The following is a 12,650-nucleotide window of genomic DNA, read 5'->3' as shown; positions in this document are numbered from 1 at the left end:
GAAAGGGGTAGATGTTTTTTATTCCACTTATACAAAATATCCAGGATAGGCAAATCGTAGAGACAGAAAGCAGATTACTGGCTGCTAGGGTTTGAGAGGAGAGAGGCGTGCAGAGTGACTGCTGATGGGTACGGAGTTTCCTTTTGGGGTGATGAAAAATTCTGCGACTAGACAGAGCTGATGTTTGCATAGCCTGGTGAACATCTTAAATGCCACCGAATTTTAATTGTATGCTTTAAAATGGTTAAAATGGTGACTTTTATGTTAGGTGTATTTTACCATATTTTATTTGTTAATTGGATAAGAAGCAGCTGCCTGGGGTAGGGTGGCCAAGTCTCTCCACCCTCTGAACCTCAGTTTCTTCATCCGCAAAATGGGGGCATTGACTGAACCTGGACCATGGGCAGTTGTGCAGATGACACCTGCTGGTCCATAGGTATGGCCGCCACCTGGAAGCACTCCATCAGTGCACCGACAGGCTGCCTTCCCTGGGATTCCTGGGTGAGACAACGTCCGCTCAAGACAGACTCCAAGGTCTCCCTCCCCACTAAGACCCCAGGCAGGTTCCACACGATGTTTGCCATGTAGCCTGCTCCTGGCGTTCTGACTCATGATCATACAACAGGCTGGAGCAGATCATATTTTAAACCCCAGTAGCCTGGTCTGAGCAATTCGACGCTCTGGATTTAATTCTGCAGGTAATTTGAACGATGCGATCTAATTTCAAATGTCCTGCTCTTATGAGTGCAAAAGCAGCATAATTTTTAATTAGTGGGTAAACAGTAAATAATGGATGGCGGTAAGTGGACACCACTGTTAATTAAAAATCCATGGTTGATAAAAATCAATTCGGCCCACGCATTTAACTCAGTCTATCAGGTCCCCAGGAAAAGTTGTGCAAGCCGGCCCAGGGCACCATCTGCTTTCAGTTGTGGTTCCCTGAGCTCAGACTTTTCTAGGGGAGAAAAGAGGGAGAGAGAGGAAAGAAAATCTATAAGCTACCTCCAAAGCTGGGACTGGAAACATTTCATGTGTTCATTTCTAGTCGGTTGGTTTCATTTTTGCAACCTTGAAGCTGAACCTTCAGCAGACAGGCAGTGTCATGCTCCGCTCGGGTTTTACAAAGAAGGGCTCCAGTTGCGTTTTGCATGTACACGTTCTGAATATGGTGAGATTTCACCGTATCTCTTTGTCTCCTGACTTAATTAAATCCCCATTTCTCGCAGAAAAGCAAGACAAATAAAACACACTTAGCGGGAACATACCATCTCAGGATTCGTGTCAAAATATAACGTCGTGAAGGCGACATCTCTTCAACGCGCCTTCAGAGGGAGTACCTGGGGGAAAGGCTCGTTTCCTTTTGGACAGAAAACATTTCCTCAAGAAATCAAGCTTTGTGGAAGCAGCGCCAATGTCATATTCGGGGCCTGTTCACGGTTTTGCTCTGAGACATAAGCTTGATTTTCCTACCACGCAAATAACACCCACCCCCTTTTGACCTTTTTCTTCCCTTTGCTCCCATCCATTCCCCAAATCAACACTTGCATTGTCAAGCTTCACTGACAACCAGTGATGTTCAAATTAACCCGCAGAATTGGATCCAGGGGACCCAGAGGGTCCGGGTGAAGTTGATTTCAGGAGCACAAGAAGGTGTGAGCCGTGGACGCGGATGCACGTATGTCCCAGCTCAGGATTCCCGACGGGGCCATGCTGGGCGTTTGGCCCAACGTGCATGCCCATCCGTCCACCCCAACATCCTGGCTCTGGTCCCCAAAAGGCTAGACGTGCCTGAGTTAACACAGAACCACCCTTTCAAGACTGCCCTTGGCGTGGACTCACTGCAGGACGGCCCTGAGAGCCTTTGGGGCAGCCCAAGTGCCCACTGTCCGCGGGGACACCACAGCCCTAGTACACTGGTTGTTAGTTTTCACCTCTCTTATTTGGCTGTTTAAAGCCTGTAAACCAGGTATAGGATACAGCAGGAATATACAGGGGCCCAGGGCCACACGGGATTTTTACTCATTCCTTCATTCAGCCCCTCCCCCTGCCTGCAATGCAAAAGGGCCATGGTTAAGCCGTCAGGCCACAGCTGACGGCCTGGCTCGAAGCCCGGCTCTGCCACCGCGGGCAGCCTGGGCCCCAGGCCAGCTAAGCCCAGGTTGCCCAGCCCGTGGCTCTACCCATCAGAGGCAGCGATGCCAACACCATCTCCTGGGCTGACGTACACAAATGTAAGATAATATAATAAAAATGCACGGAGCCGGTCCTGAGTGAGCGGGAACCACTGAGGCCGTATCGTGGTCCCCGTCGGTGTCACTCCAGTATTCGCAGCTGGTCCCTGGGGACCCCGAGCGTCTCCCGGTGAGAACCCAGACCTCCAGGAAAGTGAGGAATCCACTGTGAGAGGCCGAGGGGGGCAGAGAGCTTGGGGGCCACGGGCCCCGTCAGACGGCTTTGAAGGGGCAGGGCGGGGACCCCAGCCTCCCTGGCCGAACTGCCCTTCCTGACCCTGCCAGGACCACGTGACTGTGTGCTGGGGGGTGGGCAGCAGGGGGCACCATGCATTCACTCCTCACTCAGCCCACAAGCCCTCCTGGGCCTCCTGGACCGGCCCAGCAGGTCTCTCCAGCTGCCCGCCATCTCCGCCAGGCCCCCGCGTCCCCCGACCCACTTCAGCCACAGGCGTGGTGGGACGAAGTGTCCCGGGAAGGCCTGTCGCAGGAGCGGGGCCGGCGGGTCGAGGCGGCCGCCCCTGAGCGCAGCCTGTCGCTGTAACATCGGGATGCCGCCCTTCACCAGGCTTCCCATACATCCCGCCATCGGGGCTGCGTCAAGCCCGACTCTGAGCAGGGATTACAGGGAACTGCTGCTCTTTGGCAGCTGAAGGCCCTGGTGGTCTCACCTCTGAGCTGCTCCTAGAAGTGAAGCTCCCACGGCCAGGCCTGGCTTGTCTCCACGAGACGAGCCCGTCTGGAGAGGGCGGGGACCCTGGGCCTGCCCCACTGCTCACAGCCTCCTCCCTGAGGCCTCCGAGCCCTCCCCTGGCCCCGCTGCTGGCCTCACGCCTCAGCCTGACCCCACCACACGCATCCCGAGTGAGCACCACGGTGAGCCGGCGCCGGCCAGGTCCCACCCGTGGGGATGGACGACACCCGGGCCTGGCACCACGGAGGGACTATGAACGGAGTGGCCACGCGCGGCGGGCACAGGTCTGGCCGCTCCAGGGGCAGAGGTCAAGCAGAGCCCGGGCTCCTGGTGGGAGGGGGTGGGAGTCCCACCGTCTGGCCCCGTCTGAGTCCAGGCTGCCTCCTGTCCCGGGTGCAGGGCCCGTCCGCCACTGCCCGGCGGCACTCGGCCACGGCAGGCAGGCGCGCAGAAGGCAGATGGGTCCTGAGGCTGACTCAAGGCGCCCCGATCTGGGGAGCCCATTGCTGGCCAGGCAGGTGAAGAACCAGGGTGTGCTGGGATCGCTGACCCGGGTCCGTCTGCTTTGCAGCCCACACTGCAGAGGCAGCCGGGATGGCAGAGGGTAGCCGCCTGCGCTGGGGACCACATTGCCAGCAGCTCCTGCCCAGCAGAGCGCCCGTCACCGCACTGCTGCCCCCACGCCTGGACGGGCCCTGGATCTCCACTGGGTAAGACCCTGCTGAGGTCACGCTGACCACAGGCCCCTGGGCTTGGAGGCTTCACCCACCCTGAGCCTCAGTGTCCCATATCTGTGAAACGGGTACAATTCGTGCAACTGTCCAGAGGCCTGCCAAGCACGTGCTTGCTGTCGCTCTCCCCAGAGTGAGCCTGGTAGGTCGGGACTGTGTCGGGCATCCCGCCCCAGCCACAGACAGCAACTGGAGGAAATGCCCTTGTTCCACACACTGAGCACCTGCTGTGCAAACACTTACTGAGGAGCTACTATGAGCTGGGTTCAGGGGGAGCTGCGGCGGAGACAAGCCCTAAACAGAAATAAGTGACTTAAACTTGAGACGGTGAAAGACATAAAAGGGAGGATGTGAGAGTGAGCGGCCCGGGAGGGCTCTTTCAAGGGCGGTCACAGAAGGCTTCTCGGAGATGGTGACATTCAGTCGAGATCTGAAAGGAGGAAGGAGTCAGCCATCCAGGGAGCCAGGGGCAGAGCCAGGCAGAGGCAGCAGCTGGTGCAAAGGTCCTGAGACCGGAAGGAGTAGGCCAGAGAGGGCCCGGGGTCCTGCCTGCCCATCCAATTCTCCTCCTAACCTGACAGGCTCACCTGACCTTTCAGAGGCCTCAGTGCTGCTCTGGGGCGATGGGCTTTGTGCTCTGCCCTCATGTGCGGGGCAGCCAGCTGGGTCCTCCCTCCCAGTGTCAGGGAGAAGGAAGGCAGTGTCCTCCTCCACACCTAGTACATCCCCTCCTCCCCGGCCAGCCCCTTGGGCCAGTCCCATCCTGGGGTCAGGGACTGGACTTTCCATGTCCTCCACGCACCTCCCGAGGTCAGGGAAAAATCCAACTGCCAAGCATCTGCTAGCGCACTGGGGGAGGAAGGGGACTTGAGTTCTGCAAAGAGGCTCTGGATGCATTCCCAGGCTCTGCCCCCTCCTCGACTCCACAGGCCAGGTGGGGTTCATGCACCACTGGCCGGGGTCACTCTGAGACAGAACTGAGACATGGGGAGGATGGGGACTGGCTGCAGGCTGTTCCTGCCCCACGACAACAGCATTCCAGAGAGTTCTAGAAACTTCTAATATTTTCTTCCTAGAAAGTCCCCCATTGTACCCTTCAGACAGGCTTTGCTATTTTCTGGGAGTAGTGCAGGGAAAGACCCAGAGTCTGGGAACCACCGAGCTGTCTGGTGTGACCTGCTGCGTTCCTTTGGGCAAATCTTCCCACCCTCGGGCATGTGAGTCACCTCTCTCCATGTTTAACTACTGCCTGTACTGGTATTTCCTTACGATTTTTCTTTAAGCCAACTTGCTTTTGTTGGTGTAAACATATTCATGCATTGTTATAGCTTTATTGGGGGATAATTGGTATACTGTGCACCTTTACAGCACTATGATTATTTTTAAAGGAAGCGTAAGATCACTATGGCTATGGGGAGCTGAGCCACTTGCCATAAATAGGAGGAAACCATAAAAAGAAAGTCTGGGCTTCCCTGGTGGCGCAGTGGTTGAGAGTCCGCCTGCCAATGCAGGGGACGCGGGTTTGTGCCCCGGTCCGGGAAGATCCCACGTGCCGCGGAGCGGCTGGGCCCGTGAGCCATGGCCGCTGAGCCTGCGCGTCCGGAGCCTGTGCTCCGCAACGGGAGAGGGCACAACAGTGAGAGGCCCGCGTACCGCAAAAAAACAAAAAAAAGAAAGTCAATGAAAACAAAACAACATCATTAAATTTTCACCTGATTCGCTGCCTGCCTAAGGCCCTGAGTCTGTTCACTTTGGGAGAAAAGGGAGATTGGTGTTAAAGACACATGAACTCCAACCGTGACTCTCTCCTTAATATAACCAGAAGGACTGAAAGAAAAGGGTGAGCGAGAACATATTTCTCCTGCTCCAGCAGCGCTGGTATGAAACATTTCGAGAAAATAACAGTACAGGTGGCACCTGGTTAGCATAACATTGTGCAGGGGGTACCTGCCTGCTCTTTTTCCCGGGGAACTTGTCCACCATCCACCCCAAAGCCAGGGTGTGACTGGGGGTCTAGGAGTCATGGTTTCATCACCAGCAGAATAGGGCCCGGGGGTCAGGGCCAGCATGACGCCTGGCTTTGCAAATAAAGTTTTATTGGCACACAACCACGCCCACCATGTACACACTGTCTCTGGCTACTTTAGCTCCAGAACCACCATCTTGAGTAACTGCCACAAAGACAGAAATACTTATTATCTGACCCTTCACTGGAAAAGTTCTCTGGTTTAGATCAACAAGCCTGTCACAGATGTGGGTGAAATGTGGTGGCAGGGGGCCCGTCCGCTTAGCCAGCGGGGAGACAATGTAAGCACCATCATTCACGATTCACTCAGCGAGGACCAGGGTTTGGGGGTCCAGTGTGTGCCAGGCCCTGGACCAGGTGCCAGGAACCCAACGGGGAGAGAACAGGCAGGACCCTGCCCCCAGGAGCTCAGAGCACAGGGCTCCCCAAATGGTGAGAAGGAGCCCCCGTTTCTTAAGCTCCTCCCAGGTGCCACCACTGTGCTGGCTGCTTCCTCGAAACCCTGACTGTGCATCCAGGGCCTCCCGGTCCCAGAGGAAGGAGCCAGGCGTTATCCAGGCTCACGATCCTCGGGAGGGACGGAAATGGGATTTGAACCCGGGTCCTCTGGCTGCAAAGCCTGTGTGTTTCTTGGGCCAAGGGGGAGCCATGGGACCCACGGGGAGCCGGGCCAGGAGGGTGGATGTCCGCTGAAAAAGGCATTTGGGATGGCATGAAGGACAGCTTCTGCTGAGGCCACAAGGCAAGAGTGGAAGGCCCCCAGCCCTCAAAGTGGGGCTGAGATCAGTTGGGGAAACTGAGGCTGCAGGCTCCCAGCCCTGAGCTGAGGCCTGAAACAGAGGCTGTAGGAGGGGGATCCCGGAGCGAGGCTGGGGGACTCACTGCTCTGCCCAACCCCCCTCTGCCCCCGCAGCTGCGAGGTGCGCCCGGGACCCGAGTTCCTCACCCGCTCCTACACCTTCTATCCCAACCGCCTCTTCCGCGCCTACCAGTTCTACTACAGGGACCCCTCGTGCCGGGAGCCCGCCCACTCACTGCTCATCAAGGGCAAGGTGCGCCTGCGCCGGGCCTCCTGGGTCACCCGGGGCGCCACCGAGGCCGACTACCACCTGCACAAGGTGGGCGTCGTCTTCCACAGCCGCAGCGCCCTGCTCGACGTGGCTGGGCGCCTGGACCAGAGCCGGGCTGGCCGGGCCTGCGCGCACCGCCTGCCCGCCGCCCGGGCCTGGCTGCCGGGGGCCCTGTACGAGCTTCTGGGTGCCGGGGCTGAGCGGGACTGCGCGGCCGCCTTGGGCTTCACCATGCACGAGCTCAGCCTGGTCCGTGTGCAGCGCCGCCTGCAGCCCGAGCCCCGGGACGCGCCCCGGCTGGTGGAGGAGCTCTACCTGGGGGACATTCACACCGACCGGGCGGAGCGGCGGCACTACCGGCCCACCGGTTACCAGCGCCCGCTGCAGAGCGCCCTGGTGAGTCTGGGGCCCCGGGAGGGCGAGCTCTGACAGCCTGTGGGATCTGCCCCTGCCTAGGGCCCTCTCTGCACAGCCCCCCTCCCCCCACCCCCCACCCGCACTGGTCTGCTTGCCTCAGGACCTTTGCACATGCTCTTCCCTCTGCTCGAGACATCTCTTCTCAGGTCTGGACAGAAGGAACTCCTGGGGAGTCTTCTGGAGTGTGGTCCTCCTGACATTCTCCTCGTGGACCCGGCAGGGTCCCTTCCTGCCCCTGCTATGCACGGGCAGGTCCCCCCTCCCTCAGTTCCCGGCTCAGACGTTCCCTCCCATCCCCACTCTGCACGGTTCCCAGCACCCGGCACACTCTGGGCTGCACTGTTTGTTTACTGGCTGACCGTCTTCTCCCAATATCACCTGTGGCGGGGGAGGCCCTGTGCCCCTCCGTGTCCCCACAACTGGCCCAGGGGCTGGCACACGGGCTGGGCCAGTAAATGCTGGTGAATGAACTAGGGGGGCAGCTCCTCCAGAGCTCTGCCAGGCGGCCGCACAGCCCTCAAAGGCCCCTGTGGAAAGCTCCGTGTGGACCCACTGTTACCCCGCAGCCAGCAGCGCTGAGCGCTCCCCGTCACAGTAACATCAGGCGGAGCGGCGCTTTCTCAGACTCTGTTCTCAAGATGCCGGCACCTGGGCATCTTCTTAGAAAGCACAGTCAAGTTTGCGGGTCTGGCCTGGGATTTTGCATTTCTAACAAGCTCCCAGGTGGTCCATGGACCACCCTCTGGGCCGGAGGCTGCAGTCTAAAGGGAGATGCCCTCTCTTTGAGATGTGCCCACCCCAAAGTGAATTTCACGTAAGTCAATTAACCTAGACTTCAGCTTAAAGACATCGCAAACATACTCTCCTGACTCGGGGAAGATCTGATGGCCCTTTTTTGTCCGACGAGCACACAGGCAAAGAGAGACTGAACCTTATGTATGTAAAGTTCTCCTGGCACAGAGCACAGAGCCTGGTGGGCAAGGCTAGGGCCTCGCGACCACTCCAGCGAGTCTGCTGAAACCCCAGGACCCCTCCTCAGAAAAATATTTGTAAAAGCATGAAATAAAAGACATGGGATTTAAACAGAAACCAATTCTATGAAAAGAGTTACCCAAGTCTTAAAACACTCTGAGGTGGGATTACTATGAATGGGAATTCTTTATTCTCCCTATTTCAAAGTAGCAATGAGTGTAAACAGTGTTTCTAGTATCTGCAACACTGTTAACATGAGATCGGCCACGAAGCAGAAGTTTCTACTGGAGCTACAGGGGTCTGTTGCCCACATTCACAATTAGAAGAAACTTTTGATTTTAGGTTGAGGTTTGTAACCATGAAGTCGAGGTTAGGACTCTGGGTTAAGAATATCTGTAGGAAATACCCAAGGGATATCTTTCAAAAGTGAGAATGGACGGATGGATGGGGGAATGGATGAGTTCAGGCATCCCTGTCAAGTGCTCTTTGAGCCCACAGGCAACCCTCACATGTTCAGCATGTACTGAGTGCCTGCTGTATACTAGACACTTACGGAATTAAACCGGATGGGGCAACATGTCACCCCTGAGAGCAGCCTCTTGTCAAAGCATCCCCAGTGTGTGTGGGGGGGAGGGGCACCAGGTTTCAGCCCATCTGCTCTCCTTCTCCCACCTCCCTCCTCCCAACCAGAGATCTGGGTAGCAGAGAAGAAGCACAACGCGAAGCCCTCGTGATCAGAAAATCAGCCTGAGTTCTCTTCATGACCTCGAAACGATTCCCCTTTTGTCAGCCAATGTTCTAGGCTGGTCTGACGTCCATCCTTCTTAGAGCCGAGAAGGCACTGGTGGTGGGGTGATTACCGGCACCCACCACCTCGTTAGGAGGGCACACTGCTCTGAATGCAGAGAGGACGGACCCTGGGGCACGGAGGATGACGATGTCATGTCTCCCCAGGCCAGGCTCTGGGGCTGCAGACTCCTGCCCTCCTGCTGCCTGACCAGCCAGGGTGGCCCATGCAACCTGCAATGCAGTTGCCAAGCAGAACATACAGGACCAGCAGGGCCAGATGTACGGATGTTAAATTAGATGTTCACTCACCAACCGCCCCCCTCCGCATAAGAAAACAGAAAAAGGAAGATAATTTCACAGAAGGATACACTGCAGCTAAACCCCCCAGGTAACGAATCAGTCATTACCGTATGCTCTCCGGAGCCCAGGCCTTGCCCACAACCCAAACCAGATGGTAAACATCAACATTCTTAGAAGTTAATTAATTGAAAACCAATTTGATTCCCAAATTCATTGCCTGGATATAGAATCCTAATCAATCAGTCACCGCTCGAGCAAAATCATCTAAGCCTGGTGTCGCCTCTGGGAGTTAACTAGAAACTGTATGTGCTGCTGGTATAACTTTACATAACAGGCTGAAACCAATAAGAGTTTGGCTTGCACACAAGTGTGAGTTCTGCTGGCTGGGGCCTTGTTTATTAACACGTGCAACTCCGGACCTGTGCACAACGATGCCTGGAAGGTTTTTGATAGAGACAGGTACTTTCTTCCATCCCCTTCCAAAGCATCAGAGAGGGAAATGCTTTCTCTCTCCCTCTCTCACCTTCAAGTCTTGCTAGTTCTCCATTTGTTTCTGCCATGCAGAAAACTGCTTGCCCCAAATTACCAACCAGCATCCCCAGATGTCCTGTCTGCAAAAGATATCTCTTTTGAGGGAGAAAGGCAGCCCTGAGATTATTTTGGTGTAATGCACTATGTCCTGTCAATACACATTAGTGTAACAACAGTTGGAATGTGGGTTAAAATGCCTAAATTAGAAGAGACTCTTACCAGCCAGCATTCCAATTACCTGCACTCCAGCTAACTACCCAGCTTTCTTGCTTCTTTCCGTCACAAACCTTTCTGTAGCCATTTATTAGCATTTCCAAGTGCCTTCTAGTCCTCTGGGTCAAAATCCCCCAAACCAAAAATAATACCGTTTTCTGTATTATGGGAAAAAAGACAACTTTAGGTTCACCATAGAAATAAATAAGAAGAGCTTATAATGTAGCAATCCAAAATAATAAAAAAAAAAGTCTGTTCTCAATCATCCAATATTTTCTTTCTAAACTGGAACTCCCAAATGCCCCCTTGTTTGGCATGAAACTCATCCAGCAGCAATCTATGGAAATCTTTTGTTTTTTGAACAAAAAACACTGGAGCTGTTTTCCCAGCTGGGGCGCTTCAAGATGCCTTTCCCCTTCCCTGTCCTGTGTGCACCCATGGCCCTGGGTGTCCTTCTGGAACTGCAAAAGCTGGGGATGCTTGCTTTGACAAGCGGCTGTTCCAGGACACTTACCTCTCAGAATGATGCTCTGAACTAAATTCTGGGCAGCAGCTCCCTTAAAAAAAAAAAAAAAAAAAAAAAAAAAAAAAGTCTGTATCTGGTTTCTTTTTGGCCTGGACTGAGCTTTTCCACTCCAGAATGCAGACCGACTACTCCCACGCAACTTGGTTTAGCATCTGCTTCCTGTTGACGTGTTTTACTGTAAACCCAGCTCCTAAGAATTTACAAGACAGGGGCAACTGTAAATAAGGCCAGAGTGAGAGGAAAACAGCCTCGGGCAACTGAGGACTGTGGCCGCACCTGACAACCAGCGCAGAGGGGGCTGGGTTTCCGATTATAAATAACACAAGCATGAACATCTTTGTGCCAAATCTCTTTGCAACTTTTCAGCCACACCTCAGCACAGACGCTCAGCAAGGGGTTCCAAGGGCATGAGAATTTTAGCGGCTGTAAGGTAACAGTGCATGAAAAGTGCTCAGCACAGCTCCTGGCCCTTACGAAGCACCTAAAAAAGAATGAGTTGGGGGTGGGGGAAGTAACAACAGGCAGGAGAAAGGCAGTAAACATGAACGGTCGAATTTCGGGAACAAGCAGGCCGGGTGTGGGAAAGGACAACTTCTTTCAAATCCCAGGACACAAGTTCCATCCGTCTCTCCTTCCTTCGTTTGCCCAATACACCTGCTGCGAGCAGGTACTGTGCTAGCCCTGGCGATGGAGCAGCCACAGAGAGACAGCCTGGGCTTCCTGGAGCTCACTCTCCAGTGAAGGGGAAGGAGTGGAGAGCAGGGGAAATAGGGCGTGACACGCCCCTGAGCACCAGAAGGGGCTGAGGCCCACCATACAAAGGGTGGTTGGGAAAAGTCTCTCTAAGCCCTCTGAGCTGAGACTGAGAGGTCGGGAAGGAGGCAGCCAGGCTACGTGCCGGGGGGGTGGTTCCGGGTAGAAGCAGCAGCAGGTGCAAAGGCCCAGAGGATGGAGGAGCCGCCTGAGGTCCACGAAGAGTGAAGTGACCGTCGGGGCTGCAGGGGGGGAGGAAGGGGTGACAGGCGGCCGGGGGCGGGACCCCGAGCCAGCCCGCCGCGGGTGCACCCTGACCTTCCCGCCTCGGAAGTCACCGCCTTCCCTTTGTCTCTGACAGCACCACGCCCGCCCCTGCCCGGCCTGCAGCCTCATCGCCCGCTCCGACGAGCACCACCCGCCCGTGCTGCCCCGCCAGGCGGCCCTGCCCCTGCGCCTGGGCGGCCGCTGGGTCAGCCCCGGGTGCGAGGTGCGCCCTGCCGTGCTCTTCCTCACCAGGGTCTTCACCTTCCATGGGCACAACCGCTCCTGGGAAGGGTATTACCACCACTTCTCGGACCCCACCTGCCGGCAGCCCACCTTCACCGTTTACGCAGCCGGCCGCTACACCAAGGGCACGCCGTCTGCCAGGGTTCGTGGCGGCACCGAGCTGGTGTTCCAGGTCACGCGAGCCCGTGTCACCCCCATGGACCGGGTCACCACGGCCATGCTCAACTTCTCCGAGCCGAGCAGCTGTGGTGGCCCGGGGGCCTGGTACCTGGGAGCCGAGCGGGATGTCACCGCCACCAACGGGTGCCTGCCGCTGGGCATCCGGCTCCCCCACGTGGAGTACGAGCTCTTCAAGATGGAGGAGGGCCCCCTCGGGCAAAGCCTGCTCTTCATCGGACAAAGGCCCACTGACGGCTCCAGTCCCAACACCCCGGAGAAGAGGCCCACATCCTACCAAGCACCCCTGGTGCTCTGTGACAGGGTGGCCTGGGGCTTCTCCAGGCCTCCGCAGCACAGGCCTCTGCTGCAGACGCCCGTCAGTGGTGGGGGGCTGGGCCCCCCAGCGGCCCCTCTCCCCTTCCTGCTTCTGGTTCTCGGGCTGGCCTTCCTCCAGTGGCTATGAAATTGGTCTCTGACTTCCAGACGGTGCCTCAGGACACTCGTCCGACCCCATGGACTCCCTTCTGGCACAGACTCCTCCACCCGTGACCGTCCTGGACGGTTACACAGCCCGGCCTGCATCCTAAGTGGCTCAGGACCTGAGCTTCAACAGCGCCTGCAGAGCCTACACCACGGCTAGCAACGCGAATCATGACCACAAACTCGGGCACCGCAGCAATGTCAACTGCTCCGAGTTCCTAAGCGCTCACTCCCAACTTTCCCGGGCA

General features: G+C 56.4%; 1 protein-coding gene across 1 annotated transcript in view; it reads left to right on the top strand.

Moving 5' to 3' along the window:
- APCDD1L (APC down-regulated 1 like) overlaps window positions 1-12,385 on the top strand; it is a gene marked incomplete at both ends in the record, with an annotated part of 49,274 nt that extends 36,889 nt beyond the window's left edge. Inside the window, 3 exons of the mRNA XM_082670579.1 lie at window positions 3,497-3,635; window positions 6,596-7,148; window positions 11,615-12,385. Of these exons, the coding sequence (XP_082526705.1) occupies window positions 3,497-3,635; window positions 6,596-7,148; window positions 11,615-12,385 (1,463 nt within the window). The remainder of the gene's footprint in view (window positions 1-3,496; window positions 3,636-6,595; window positions 7,149-11,614) is intronic.
- Window positions 12,386-12,650: the final 265 nt, after the last annotated feature.

This window comes from Grampus griseus, assembly GCF_964374135.1.
Source record: "Grampus griseus genome assembly, chromosome: 14".
NCBI lineage: Eukaryota > Metazoa > Chordata > Mammalia > Artiodactyla > Delphinidae > Grampus > Grampus griseus.
This window is presented reverse-complemented; position numbering and strand designations above follow the sequence as displayed.